This window comes from Ambystoma mexicanum, chromosome 3p (assembly GCF_040938575.1).
Source record: "Ambystoma mexicanum isolate Mex_15411 chromosome 3p, UKY_AmexF1_1, whole genome shotgun sequence".
Taxonomy (NCBI): Eukaryota; Metazoa; Chordata; class Amphibia; order Caudata; family Ambystomatidae; genus Ambystoma; species Ambystoma mexicanum.
Genome location: NC_090925.1, coordinates 908,269,601 through 908,285,270, shown reverse-complemented (window position 1 = coordinate 908,285,270; position 15,670 = coordinate 908,269,601). Strand labels below are relative to the sequence as shown.

At 45.4% G+C, this 15,670-nt stretch overlaps 1 protein-coding gene across 3 annotated transcripts in view; it reads right to left on the bottom strand.

Annotated features, from left to right (window-relative positions):
* Positions 1-15,670, bottom strand: part of SH2B1 (SH2B adaptor protein 1) — a 603,138-nt gene that overhangs the window by 568,575 nt on the left and 18,893 nt on the right. For all 3 annotated transcript variants that reach the window (XM_069652165.1, XM_069652166.1, XM_069652167.1), the window contains exon 2: positions 8,534-8,830. In XM_069652165.1, the coding sequence (XP_069508266.1) occupies positions 8,534-8,722 (189 nt within the window). In that variant the 5' untranslated portion in view covers positions 8,723-8,830. The remainder of the gene's footprint in view (positions 1-8,533; positions 8,831-15,670) is intronic.

Genomic DNA, 15,670 nt, shown 5'->3' with positions numbered 1-15,670 from the left:
AAGCCCGACATGGAGACTTAGGGCTGAAGCTTTCAAAGATATAGTGTTCAGGGATGACCTGAAGAAAGAGATAGTGGAATATTTTAAACACAACACCAGGAGCGTAGAATCGGCTGGTACATTGTGGGAGGCATTTAAGGTAGTGGTGAGGGGAGCGGCTATATCCAAGTCTAAGGGTCTACAGGGTGGAATAACGCACGAGTTACACAAAGCAGAAAAGAAACTAGAGGCAATAATGAGTAAGGGTGCACACTCCACCGAGGAGGCCGGAACCATACGACAATTACAACAGGATTGTAGGGAGTATTTGGAGAGGTTATGCAACCTGAACTACAAAAGATACGTGGAAAGGCAGCATGCGGGGGAGATAAGCCAGGCAAGCTGTTAGCCTAGTTATATAAGAGTGAGACACCCAGACAAAAATTAGAGCAGTACGGGGGAATGGATGGACAAATACTGGACACCCAAGAAGAAGTGAACAGATGTTTTATGGAGTTCTACCAGCAGCTGTATAGAGAGGCTGAAGAGGAGGAGGAGACTGGGGCTAGGGAAACATTGGAGGACATTGGCCTTCCTAAACTGGGGGCAGTGGAGAGGGAGAACCTAGTGGTCCCAATTACGTTACAGGAACTAGAAGCAGTGATAAAGCATTTACCTACCATTAAGACTCCAGGGGCGGATGGATTCCCTAGCAAGTTCTACAAGACATACAAGGCAGAGTTGCTCCCCCCACTATTAGCTATCTTGGAATCTCTGAGGGAGGCAATTATCACCCCGCTCCTTAAGCCTAATAAACCATGCATGGATTGCAGATCATACAGATGGCTATCCATGCTTAATCAAGATACTTACGGCAGTGCTGGCGAATAGGCTGAGACCGGTTACAAATAAGCTTGTACATCCCGATCAGACCGGGTATGTTCCGCACAGAAACATATCAGACAATCTTAGAAGGCTCCATCATGTTATAGAACAAACGGAAAAGGACCCCCAGGAGGTGGCAATAATTTCATTAGATGCAGTAAAGGCCTTCGACTCCGTTAAATGGCCCTGGTTGATGGCAGCCTTGAAGGAATATGGGGACGGGCCCACATATTTGAGGTGGGTCCAACTGCTATACAGTACACCACTGGCCCGAGTTAAGAAGGGAGCGACCATCTCAGATGGATGGCAACTCAGTAGGGGTACTAGACAGGGATCCCCGCGGTCCCCGATGTTGTTTATTCTAGCACTGGAACCCTTGGCGATATACTTGAGGCAACAATATGGAGAGGTTGGGGGGGGGTATCAGCACGAGGGGAGGGCAACACCTGATATCATTGTATGCCGAATGATATTCTGTTGTACTTGAGATATCCTGAGGAAAACCTACAATACATTCTATAAGTAATGGGGCGATACGCGATGCTGTCTAGCATAACAGTGAACCCCAAGAAATCATATATATTCACCCAGGGTAGATATAAAGGGATACTACGAGAGGAACTGCCGGTATTACAAATACAATGGGAAACTGAGACCTTTAGATACCTGGGGATTGATGCACATCACACTGTCGAGGCCGAATACATACAAAATACAGAAAAGGTGGTGGCTAATATTGAAAACAGTATGAGGTTCTGGGCCAAGCTCCCTTTGACCATGATGGGGAGACTGGCATTGTTGAAGATGGTGGTGCTGCCTAGGTTGTTGCACTTCTTTGTGAATATATCATATATGATACCCAAGCGATTCTTTATCAAGCTCCAAGGTATATGCAGAGGATTTATATGGCACAACACTAGAAATAGAATAGCACTATGGGAACTGCAAAAGACGTATGACAGAGGGGGGCATTAATTTGCCCAACTTTGAGATTTACTATTTGTCCAGCCAACTACAATATGTGGCTAGGTGGTTATCGGTAGGCCCTACATCAGAGTCCAGATTGTTGAGGGCTGAATGTGTCCCGTTTTTTCTAAAGGAGTGGATATGGCTGCCTAAGCCACAGCAAGAAGAGGGGACAGGAATATTAGATGTGGGATGGAAGATTTGGCGACGGGCTTGTCGGGCCAAGGAGAACCCGACCCAATGTTCCCCACAAACGCCGCTGGTGGCGCTAAATGGAGTGGACGAGCAATTGAGGAAGATCGTCTCGAGACATTGGGAACCGATTGGGATAGCAGCGCTGGGGGATATATGGCAAGAGGGGAAGCAGTGGAGTTTGACACACTGGTGGAAGACACTAGCCTACACCGGGGACAGTATATCACTTACACTAGATTGGTGCGGAAGGTAAAAGACACCTGGTCAGAAATAATGCTCGAGGGTCAGCCCGACACGGTTATAGAAACATGTTATGATGTATCAGACGGGGGACATGAGGTCTCCCAAATTTACGAATTGCTGATGTCAAGGGTGGGTAAGGAAGTGCTCCATTTGAGACAGGACTGGGAAGAGGAAGCCGGGGAATCCATGAGTGACGGGTTGTGGGTGAGGGTTCAGGGATACCACAAAGAAATGTCTAGGAACGCAAGGTTGCAACAAATCCAGTTATATGTTACTCAGAGCGTATATGACCCCTCAGAAGATTGCACGGTTTAAGAATGCAAGAACACAAGCATGCTGTGAATGCGGGTCAATCAACACGGGCCTGATGCATATATTTTGGGCGTGCCCAGAAATAAAGAGGTTCTGGGGGGAGGTGGCCCACCTTTTGACCGAGAAGGGGATTAAGCTGGAGGTGGAATGGTGGGGGGATTTCCAGGCCGCGTAAATTGAAACACGTGAGTAAACTTAAAGACTGGACTTATATACTTGCCAAGCATAGAATTGCCATAGGCTGGAAAGCAAGCAATAGACCAAAAGTAGATGTTTGGTGGCATGACCTCCAGAAATGGGCAGATGCGGAAACGATGGTGTGGAGCGAAGCAGTTAATAGAGGGGGAGATGAAGAAGCAGGGACAATGATAGCCTGGAGGCACCTAGTAGTTACACTGTCTGAGTCTGCCCAGACCTGCCTAGAAGACGATGATTCCTTGGAGGAGGAGGAGGAGGAGGAGGAGGGGAATGTACTCACAGATAGAGTGGCGGGAGGTGGTGTGATGGAGTAGGCTCGGGATAGGGAGGGGGTAACGGGAAGGCGGTGGACAAATCGGGATACTGTATGTAATACTTGGAAACTATGATTGATGTTTGCTGTCTGGTTTTCCTTTTTTTGATTGTTTTTGTTTGTAAAAATCAATAGAAATTGTTTTTAAAAAAAGCATAGGCCAGTGAAATGATTAGCTGGGTAGTCTACTTACTTTATAAGAATAGCTAGCGAGTCACACTATGATGATGGAAAAGGTACATTAGCTAGAGCTAAAACTGAGACATCAGCACTTGAAGAAGGGCTATTGCCAGAGTTGGCAGTTGCATGGTTGAACATGGACTCTTTAAGTAGCAAACAGTGTCAAAGATGAGACGTGGGTAATTAGAGTAGTAAAGGACAATGTTCAAGTAGTAGATGTAATCCTTCCTGTATTGACCATAATAAAGATCAGCAGAATTGTAGCTAGTAGAGGATGAAGGAATAAAGATTGACCAAAGTCAATTTAAGGCAGTATAACATGAGATAGAATTAGTGGATAGAAGTGTTTCAGTAATGAGGTAGGATGGACAGGTTCAAAAGACGCAAAGAATTTAACAGTGAATATGTAGGCAATTGAATGTGTAAAAGTCCTTTTCAGTGGAGAATAAGGTAATTTACCAACTAGACCTATTAGTGATTGCTGATAATTAGTGCGGTCAGCAAATCTAACCCAAAGCTGAAAGCACGAAAAGGGAAAGTAGTATGCAAAATAATTACTACTTAGTGTGATTAGAGGATTCTCCCAGTTCTATGTTTAGAAGTTGGCATAACCTTCCCAAATCTAGGCAAAGAGCGTGGCTCAAAATGTGCGCTTGCTACTTGGCAAGTGACTCTTGTCAAGCAAGAAATTATGTGGTGTGTGCATGTGAACAAACTGAGTTGGCAATTGACATTTTATGCCTGAAAAGTAGCTTCCAAATTGAACTGTTGCCCCTGTATAGTGGTCATCTTGCAACATTTGTGGGCCCCGTAGGGCAGCCTGCTTGAATGATCAATTTTATCCGGAAGGGAGCAGAGAAGGTGTGAATGCTGGGTAACTATTATTTTGAATAAGAGACTGTCCATAGAGGTGTAGGTAAAAAAAAGACTTTACAGGATGTAAATGTATAGGTAGGTAGCTCAGACTTGGAACAATTTAAATCTAAAACAGGATGTTTTTCTTGTACTTACATTGTCAAGTAGGATATCCGTAAAGAGTATAGCCCAGCATTAGAATAAACGATTTATTACAGGGCGCTACAGGGGTATCGCTGGATCTATATCTTTTCAACCACTTGCTAGTCTTGTGAGGGACTACTGCTCCTGAGGCTGTATTATCAACCTAAATTGACTTCAAGCGCAAGGTTAAAGGTACAACTCGCACTAGAGATCAATCGGGGGGGTTTTCCTTCAAAAGCGGAGCAAAAACAACAGTTCCTTATGTTGAGGTATTTTCAGCAGTTTAAGACTGGAGACAGTCAGCTCTCTGGTACAACGAAGGTCACTAGTGGGATGTTCTGATGTTCAGAAGCATAGATGAACAGCTGTCAAGGGATCTCCAAGCAAGGAGAATAGCCCAGTCACTGAAAAAGTGTTGCTGAAGCTTCAGTTTGGTGCAGCTTGGTCCAAGGGAGTAAAGCTCTGGTGGTGAAAGGTGCAAGCCAACCCGAGTGATGGCAGTTTGACTTCCACCTTCATTAGAGGACCTGGAGCGGGCTCTTCTTCCTAGGGTAGCTGTCCTTGCATGAAGTCACAGCCAGAACGATAAGCTTCTTGCAGGGGGTATATGGGAACTGCAGCAGAACCCCTCTCACTCCCAGGTTCTATGCTCAGATCTGGGAGTTGTAATGTCCCATCGTAAATAGGCAGTCTTTGTTATCAGGACAACTTCTCAAATCTTAGAAGCACATGGCAAAAGGAAACAATCCATAAGCCCAACCTACGACCCTTGGACCAAAAGACCACAGGTCAGGTCCAGTAGGTCGCCATCACTATTTAGGACCTATTAATACAGATGTCGATCACCCAGAGCGAGGATGGCTCAGTTGAGACAAGGGAGCTGAGAAGCGATTGACCTGGACATCCAACTGACAGATTCAGAGCAGCCAGCACCCACACTATGCATTCCATACAGGACGAAACTAGAAGAGCAAATGGCAGTGGGAGAGGAAGAGCTCTTGCTCGACACTATATCCCTGATGCTGTGTTATTCTTTTGAGATCATGGCGGAAACCAGTATCCCCACCATAGGTAAACCCAGAGTATAGCATTGTACATCATATCCTGACATGGTTTATTTAGTGCAAACCCATTCTGGCATGGTATGTACACCCAACCAGGGAAGAGTACCTTTATTTTATTTTTAGAAACACCACTAAAGCATACAGACATACTTTCAAACCTGTCGTACCTTCACGTAAGTAGCCTCTGGGCCTGCTGCGAATTACGTTCACCTGCCACACCCCACCCCAATCGATTCCTTCTCCCGTGGCTCTAGAGTTGGAGTATTTAACAACCTATTTTTTATTAAAAATGGATGTAAAATAATTGTTTTGAGCATAAAGTCATTTACATTGAAAATGTGTATACTTTTACCATCGTAAAAATGCATTTAAACTATTAAAACATTTTTATTATACATAACTCTGCACATAGTAATTCATACAAGCTCTAAAGATCATTTTCTTGTTTAAAGTTACTCTTTAGTTCTGGCAGTAACATTAGTTAATCTCCTTCCTGTGGCACTCCCTGTAACACTGATACTAACATTTCTATAGAACTGTTTGGGGGGAATAGAGGGGTGCACAGCCTCCTATGTGCCTGATGATTCCCATTTTGTATTGGTAGTATTTGACTATTTTAGGGTGTATAAGTTACTGGTACGCCGCTTATATGTAGGACTACCTCTTACCATGGGCTCTGGGGTGGCATTCTCTTTGCACGAATCACAGTATAAAATAGCACATTTTATAACCACTTCAGGTTATGCAAGTTAGACAATTAGTGTTCCTGAAGCTATATCCCAGAGAATTAACCATATGGACACCCTGGCGAAGATCACCATCCTTAGTGACTGAATAGATCATATAACCTGTAGACTACCATCTTTGTTCATTTATTTATTTTTTCATTTGTATAGCGCAACAAACCCATGGGCATCGGGGCGCTTTACCAGGATAGTTTGGCAGGGTAGTAGAGGGATCAGGGGGAGTAGGCATCTGTGGAGGTTGGGGGGGACCTTAGTGTCTACCGCAATGAAGGGTTAAGGATGAAACGTGGGCTCGTGCAAGTTGAATAGCTTTGTCTTTAGGGTTTTTCGGAAGACCCATGAAGACTCCGCTCTGAGGGCTTGTGGGAGGGATTTCCAATATTTAGCAGCTATGACTGGAAAACTGGAGCCACCTGCTTTAGTTCGTTTGAACTTGGGTTGAAGTAGTCTCTGGGAATACATGGCACGTGTTGGCCTTATTGATTGTACTTTGGTAATGTTCTGTGATAAATAAGGTGGCACAGTATTTGAGATAGAGCCTTGAACAGAATTCTTTCCTTCCCCCGGTAACCAGTGAGCAGCTTTCTTAGCTGCCGAGATGTGCTCATATTGAGGGCAGCGCGTAGGGCATTATTCTGAATGGTTTGGAGTTTTTTTACATTGCCAGAGGAGGTCCCAGCGAAGAAAACATTACAATAGTCAAGCCTGCCGCTAATTACTGCTCGGGCTATTGTTAGGCAGTTGTCTCTGGAAAGGAAGGGTCTAGTCGCGTAGAGACGTTTCGTAGAGTAGGCAGCTGCGTCCTCAAGTCAGGCTTAAGGATTTCCTGCATTCCTTCACTCAGGCTTCAGGTTTTTCTGCACTGTTTTTCTCTGTGCTTTGCTGAATCTTCTACTTTGTTCCCAAGCCCAACAACCTATTCTCGGAGGGTTATAATGCCGCAACATGCACGCGGTCCAAACCGAAAGGATGTAAACACCACGTGCAAAACTAAGAAAGGTACGAGTTTGGAAAAGGCAGCATAATAGAAAGACTTTACGAGACACAATTTAAAGCTCAGAACACAAATTATAAGGAGCAAACACATCTTAATCTTGAATCCCCTCCTGAAGAACCATTATAAATAATGGGGAAACACGTGTTGAGGGAACACCATTCAAGGCACAACTAATTATAAACTACAACAATAGAAAATTGCAATTGATTTCAAATTCACAAATGAGATGAATCATTGATTGAATGAAAGCAAGAAAGAAAAAGTATTACAGAATTGTACCAATTTGAAAACAGTACATAAATAGAAAGGATTGGAGCACACAACCCAGGATACCCGTTACTTGTCTTCATTCAGCATTCATTTATTGGGCATCCTCAATAGGAACAAGTATCCAATGTGTGCGGCCGCACAATACAATGTAACAAAATTACTAAGGAAACGCACCATCAGTTGTCTAAAGGCTGCATCAATAGCATCTTGGATATTTGTGTATGCTCGCTTTTTGAGCTCCAAGGAAAATGTAGTGTGGCTCTAATGTCTGAGTTGGCTACCAGAGCAAGTGCCTAAAGTCTTTGGAGGGATTCCATGGTGTTAAATCCAGGGATAATTCTGCCATGTCGTGGTAAACTGGTCGCAACATGTTTTCTTTCGCCTGCAAAGTTCAGTTCTCTTAAAATGACGGTGTTTCGAATTGCCTCCGCTTAAGGACTAAACTTAAGTACTCCCGTTTGGGCATGAGGATAGCCTTGTAATACTGGTTCTATATTTTCCAGACCCTCAAATGTGTGGCTTCCCTCCCTAGAAGGGCAGTCTCTAGGTGGCCTCATGTGTATGTCCAGTGCACTGGGAAAGAGGCTAAGTGGGTGTGACCAGCAGATCGCTCCCATAACAACCCTGGCCCATTACTAACTAGCTGGTGGAGGAACCCACCCCTCCTTGGTCTCTGCATTACTGTCCCCAGAGTTGGCCAGAGTATTTTTGTCACAGTAGATTGAAGGATGAATCCCGGACACCATTTACGAATTGGCCATGGGTGGTCGAGGCTCCTGCATTACCAGTCCCCAATGCAGGCACAGGACCCATGAGGCCACATCTGTATCAAATTTACTCTCAACGGAAATTACATCTGTCTGTTGCATGTGGTACTGGATGTAACAAGGGGTTCCACTAGGAAGACATCTAGGGCATACCAGGCTAGTTCTCCTAAAACTACAAAGCTTGCCACAAACCAGGAGCCTACAAGGTTGATGGTATGCTCTGACCCAGATGCATATAGGATTCCTCAGGGCAACATTCCATATACTCGCCTTGGGGCGGACGCAGAGAAAAAGATGTTGAACCAGTGAAAGAAAAAGGAAAGACAGAAGTACAAGGCCAAACTAGTAGAATGGGATTTGTGGTTTCATAATATGTACTCAATACAACTTCAAAAGTAGCTCAGTTAGCAATTCCCTACCTCCATGTGCATGTGTAGGCAGTGTCCATCAGTACTGCAGGGCCGAATACCTCTGCTGGTGTTCCGCTGCTGTCTGGGGGGCTTCTCAGCAATTGTTAATCCTGGGCAATCTGTTTCCCAACTGCACCCCAGAGGGCTCTGTTCATGTTCCAGGAACTGTTTCTGTGCACTTGTGCCGTTTAATTTCATTCTCCAAGGGAGCTGCCATTGTCCTCTCTCCTTCTGCTGCTTACAATTATCATGAAAAGGTAGTATATTCCGGATTCTTGCCAGTTTCCGATAACGTGTTCTCAATAGCTGTAGGAAACAAGATTGTCAGAGAAAAATCAATTGGTTCAGCCGTTCTAAAATAGTGAATCCCCAGCTCTCTCACAATGACCATCATTAGACTTAGTGGCCTCACCCAACTTAAAATTTGCATGGCCAAACTATCAAACTGTTCACCTCTTAATTTTGGTTTTGCATTTGCTACTATAGTACTGAAAAAACTCCTTGTAAATTGCCAGGCTTAATGTCATCATCATGAGTTTATTTCTGATTTGCATACAGCACAATCCATAAAAACAGTACAAAATACAAATTATTTACCAATTGTGACACAGTAAAAACATACAACCATAAAACCTTCACCAAAGTCGACAGTTAGAATAAGAGATTGCAAGTACAATTTGATGAGTGGTATATAAACTCATTTCAGGGCAATATGCTTAGCAGTCGTTTCCTGAGATAAAGTGCTATTTCAACCGGGTCGGCCACCCAATTTTGGGATGTAAGGAGAAGATTTTAAAAAGGTGCTTGTGAAAACCATTTATGTATAGGCAGAAAAGTAGGGGCGCCAACACACATCCCTGGCGCAACCACAATTCGACTGGAAAATAACCTGTACAATGCCCACTGGCATCACTCCTCACGCAAGCTTGCGCGGTACCATGCAACCTGGCCAAAAGGTTCACCAAGGCCCCCGGGAAATTCATGGGCCCGAGCATGTCGTACAGCTTTGCACGGTTGACTTTGTCAAATGTCATGCTGAAATCCATGAATGCCAAATAGAGGGGCTCCTCCGTCTAGTAAAGTGAATGTGCCATTACCAAATAAAGGTCGAGTACCTGCTTGGCTGAGCCCAGCCCTGGCCTAAATCCTAGCTGGACCAGAGAGAGGACTCCACTACTCACTTACCAGTCCTCCAGTCGAGCCAAAATGGCGCGACCCAATATTTTAAACAGAGAGTCAAAGAGTGATATAGGTCTGTACAAAGTAGGGCAAGCCAGATTTCCCTTTTTGTATATTGGTTGAATAACCGCCATAGACCATGAGGGTGGAATAGCACCACCCGCACATATTGCATTGAACCCGTACTGGAGCCCAGCGATCAGGGGCCATAACGAATAAGTATGCCGGAACATTGTCCGGGCCTGAAGCTCGATTGCAGCGTTGGTAACCAATCGCCTTCTTCATTTCATCTACTGAGAAGACAATGCCTCTGTGCCCCATCCCATCAGTGCGTACCCGGCTGCCCCACTCATGTATCCCTCCTCATCAGCCCTATTCCCTGCAATATAGAAGGTTGCATAATGGTCCATCCAGTCTCTATCCGAAACATTAATCGGGGTGTCCATATTAAATTTATAGTATGGGCCCCTATGGGCGATCTCCCAAAGTAGTTTGGAGTCATTAGCCCTTGCAGCTACCACCCACACTTGCCATGCTTCTTCCTCGATTGCTCTTTTCTAGAGGCTAGGGTTTTCTTGTAATGGGATATAGCCCCCATGATGGCATTTCTGGGAGTTCCAATACTGCACAGAGCAAGTAAGAGGTTCTTCCTAGCTCTGGTGCAATCAGAATCAAACCATCCCCCCTTCTATTTCCTCTCCAGCTTCTCCCGACAGTAGATTCTCAAGTTCGCGGGAGCTTGATAGTACTGCCTTTTTTAATAATTCATCCTTCTTATCCTCCTTCCATTTGAGCCTACGCCAGGGGGTATCTAGAGATACTTCCAGAGGATATACTTGGCTCAACCTATCCACACTTGCGGCTGATTTAATATCCAGTTGCTACAAATATTATCCAATACCTCAAACCCTTTTATGAGGCCCCAGTAAACAACTGGCACACAAAAGTAGTCCAACGTTGAGCTACCCATTGCTGAGGAGAAAGTAACTCTGCCAGGAATGTCCCCACCGGTCTGCCCATTTGTTGACTGCAATCCCCACTCATAGCGATAATACCAGAGATGCAACCCTTCCACACAGAGCCTGGTATCCATCATGATGGGAGAGGATATCCCTGCCACTGCATCTTCTGTTTTATCATACAAATTATCATCTGGCCCACCCCCCAGTTTAGCATTAAAATAACCTCCCAGTACCAAACACACATTGCCCATAGGGAACCTGACAGAAAGCTCCACCCAGACAGTTTTTCATACCGTTTGTGGAGAGTGTTATAAAAAGTGACTACGAGAAGATTCACCTGGCCCGGTCTGAGAAAATGAACCGCCAACAAATAAGGCACCAGAGTTGTCAGAGCTACCTGTATACTCTCCAGGTGTGTTTTGACCAAAATGCACAGCCCACCATAGCTTCTCCCTTGCTTATTTCTCTCTGCCACCCACTAGTATGAGACAAAACCATCAACATGTCATTCTGGGACCATGTTTCTTGGAGTAGTACAACATCTATTATTTCCACAGAGTGTGATCTGTGTCTCTGAGCAGGCCAGCCTTGTTCTTATTTCCGGCCACATTTCATGACAATAATGACAAGTTAGCCCCCCCAACCCACATTTCACACATTAGAAGAACCCGGCGCAGCACCATGTGTCACCTCCAATGACTGCCCATGGGCCGCCCCGAGGGACAGACATCATTCAATGTCATCCATATCAGTCAGACAGGCAAACTGATTCCGGGCCAGCACTGAGTTGGATACACTGCCATCATTTAAACTAGTTACCCTCTGCCCCCTGTGGTCCACACAATGTGGGAACTGAACCACTTGAAACGGGGTCCGGCATGGGCCCAGGGGAAATTTTGGGTGAGCACGGCCCATACCCCTCCTTTCCACCTATCCGGGGATAGAAAAAGTTTAATAGGAGCAACCAGGCACTACGATTGTGACTGGGAGTGCCCAAGTTAGACTCTACCAAATACTTGGTCACCCGTGAAGTTTTTAAAGTTACCAACACAAAATCCCCGGCTATCGATTTGGCCATGGAGCCCACCCATGGTATTCTATGGGCCATTAGGATCAGGCAGGGAGCTATTGAGCCCCCCTGAATGTGCGAATTAACCCATGGGCTGATTTGTTTATCAGGGCCCCACAGTCTTCAGTGCACCCAGATCACAATATTGGTACATTTATTTATTTATATTTATATAGCGCGCAAGCATCCCAGGGGCATTGAGGCGCCGTTACTTGCATGTGCTTAGTTACAGGGTGCAGGCATGGTAGCAGTAATTGGCATATTACAGATAAGTACAAGCATATCATTACAGCTTATGTGATTGGCCACTACAGCTTAAGCAGTGGGTCCTGTGGTTAGTATTCCTGCTGCTACGAGGGACCTTATGAGAAGAGGGTGGTTTTCATTGCTTTGCGGAAGGCGAGGAGGGAGGGCTCACTGTGGATGGTGGGAGGTAGGGCATTCCAGTGAGTGGGTGCAAGATAAGGGAAGCTGGATCCGCCCGCTCTGGCTCTTTTTACTAGTGGCACAGAGAGCATGTTGGTGTTGGGTGATCTAGTTGGTCTTGTAGAGGCGACAGAGTGGATTCTTTGTGAGGGGTAGTTGGGGGCAGTGAGATGGATGCATTTGTGTGTCAGTGTGAGAGCTTTGAAAATTATTCTCTCCTTTATTGGGAGCCAGTGGGCTAGTTTTCTGGCTTCCGAGATGTGGTCCCTTTTGGCAATACCTTGGGCTGCTCGGAGAGCAATATTCTGGATGACTTGTAGCCTCTCCAAGTTTTTTTTTTAAGTTCGCTAAATGTGCTTTCCTAAGCACTCAGAGTAGTGCTGGGCAATTACCAGCCCTTGCTAAAATCTGTGGACCAATTAATTGGCCACTATACTTCTATATTTTTATACCTGTGCTGTATAACTGCAGAACAGTCTTGGTATACAGTACAATTATTTTCCTTTTGTTTTTCCCCTTTTTTTCCATGTTGTATATTGCGTAATGATTTTTGCATCACTTAAATGATACTAACCCACCAATTATGTGACTATTGGACAACAAAAAATATCCCTTGAGAAGCAACTGCTTTTTGGTTGTAATTGTGTCATTTTTCATCTGTTATTTTGTAATGATGTCCTTCTTCTAAAAATGTTGTTATTGTTTATGACTTTAAAAAAGAATAACATAAACAACCAATACATTGTATAAAAAATGACTATCATCTGAATAATGGATTCTAGCCTTATTGGTTAAACATGGTAACCTGATTGTTTATTTGCATAGATACTTAGCTTACTATTTGAAACAGCATTTGAAAATTATTTGAACTAAATCATTTAGACACCCCGACAAAAAGGTAGTGTCAATAACTATTCCTGTGGTTGGAGCCTCTCTATTGTTCCCGATAGCTGCTTTGATGGCAACATTGTAAGTTGATGCGAGGGTTTCTGGGTCTGTGGAGAAAGGTGGTCTGAAAGCTGAGCCTTTGAGGAAGGGCAGTAGTCTTTCCTTAGTGAGCTGGCGGGAGCTTCTTGTGAGGCAGCGTGGTAGGGGTTGGGGTGGCGGGGTAGAGGAGCTCGTGGTGAGGATGCTAAAGGTGATGACACGGTGGTCAGACCATGGGGTAGGAGTGTTTCCAGTGATGATGAGTGGGCAGTTGCGTTGAGCGATCCAATTGAGTGTTCTGCACGGAGTGTGAGTTGGGCTAAAGATGGTGTTCCTGTAGCCTAGTGTTGTTAGGGCTGAGTCAAGGGATTTGGCTGCTGGGTCCTTTTTGTCCTGGAGGCCTAAGTTGACGTCCCCAAGGAGAATGGCTTTCGAGTGTTTTTTGAGGTTGTCAGATAGGAGATGGATGAGGGAGGCTTGGAAGTCTCCTATTGGGCCAGGAGGGCGATATACAATATGAGCGGCAATGGTACAGTTGGGGGAGAGGTTGATTTTGACTTGGAGGTAGTCGTTGTTGTGTAGGGATTTTTCTACCTTTCTAATACTGTAGCAGTCTTTAGCGATGATTACTTTTAGTATCACGCCCAGCATCGGTATGGCTTCCAGGGGCAACTGAATTGGGCAACGCCTTGGATCTGCCTGGTCCCGTACCGGCAGCGGCGCCCCTCTTATTAAGGTGTGTTCCCAACATTGGGTACCCAAAGGTTTCGTACGCTGGGGTAGTGGCTCAGGTCGTTCTGACATTGGGAGGGGCATACGCTGACAGGGGGAATGATTGGAGTGGGCATGTATCTCCACAGGGACCAGTAGTTCTCCCCACTTACCTCTGCACCTCTTCCTAAAATAACAGATTGCCCAGCGGGTAGGTGTACTATTCCCTGGCCAGACCCCCTCCCTGGTGGGTCACAGGCCAAGCTTTGCCTGATCTGGGTGCTTAGTGCCTCCACCTCTGTTTTTTTTTTGGTTTTTTTTTTAAAAGACCTCACTTGGTCGTCCAAGTTCGACAAGGTATTTGTGATACCAGTTTTAAAATTCGTCAAGAAATTCATCACGGGTAACATCAATTCATTATTTAGTCACTCGACGCATCACACTCCTGGCATACTCTGTGGTTCGATTACCACAGATGGAGACACATTGGGGCCCTCACGACGAACATTGTGTGAATCAACCTGATCCTGGACACCCGTTGCAGGGAACAGTGAGGGGACTGCTTGTGCAGTAACTAGTCTAGACGCCGGGCGAGGATCCGCCATGGGACATGGACCGTCCCTCGTCCTGGGTGTCTTTTGGGTGCCTGCTAGAGCAGATTTACGCAAGGTGGCCCACCTCCCTGTGGAAGTAATTGCCAGCTCAGCCACCCCGATCTGCTCGTCCAGTCGCATGACTTTTCGTAGCTAAGAGTCTAAGGTGCCCCTTCCTTTGGATCCCTGCGACACCTCAGGTGCACCTTCTACTAGTGCCACTAAGTTCTCAAGCAGAGGGGATTTTTCCTTGACCTTTCCAACTTTCTTTGGACCCTGAGTCCGAGTAGCTAGGAGGCTTGTGGACGCTTTGCGTTTTACCCTAATTAACACCCCGTTTAGCCACACTCACACACTTACTCCACATTATTACTCCTGGGGTGACCTAGGTTTGTTTATTTACCATGAGGTAGAGAAAATAAGATGAATAAAATTGATAATGAAATACAAGTACGAGTTAAAAATTCAGTTCGAGCTAGTTGATGTGTAAAAGAAGAAGTTAAAAGATGTTAAAATAAAATCAATAAAAATAGAATAAAAAATTAAGACAGCGGAGCGTCGTCCAATTAGCTCACAGAACAGTCCTATCAATTTGCCACCTTGGATTGATTAGACTAGGTAGACTCTTTGAGGTAGCAGGGTTTAGTTCCAAGTCTCATATACCAAATCCACACATCTTTGCCACAGACCTCCAAGCCACAAAGTCACAATGGCTGTCTGCTTGCCAACAAACCATGGGCCGCACTGAGGGAGAGCAAACTCGAAGCCCTCGGGGGCCCACAATGGCAGATTAAACTAATTGGTAATTTGGCAATTGGGGCCAGCGATATGGCATGAGGGAAACCACCTGATAAAATGTTCCACCTCACAACTCTCAGTTTCCCCTTCTCTGACACTTGGATGGACTTTAATTCAAATCATAGAACAATTTGAGCAAACAGCATTTTGAACAAAGAGTCGCAAACCCGGGGGGCAGGGAACGCCCGACCGCTTGAGAAGCTGCCAGAGTCCGTCTCCCCCCCTCTGCACTGCCATAGAGCGCATGAGTGCTTTTCCCAGTTATCCCCGTTGTGCAACCGGGTCCGCAGTACTTTCCCGCGGTTTGGTCGCGTCAGAGTTCGCGGTCAGTGGTAGGCCGACCAGGACTTTTAGGCCTCTTTGGATGAGAGGCACAGCATACGAGCACGGGAAATGTGATGTGACGCTCTTGTGCTCTCACAACATAGGGTAGTGTGATGCTCTCGCACTGTGACAATATCGATGCGCTTTCCTCGCAGTC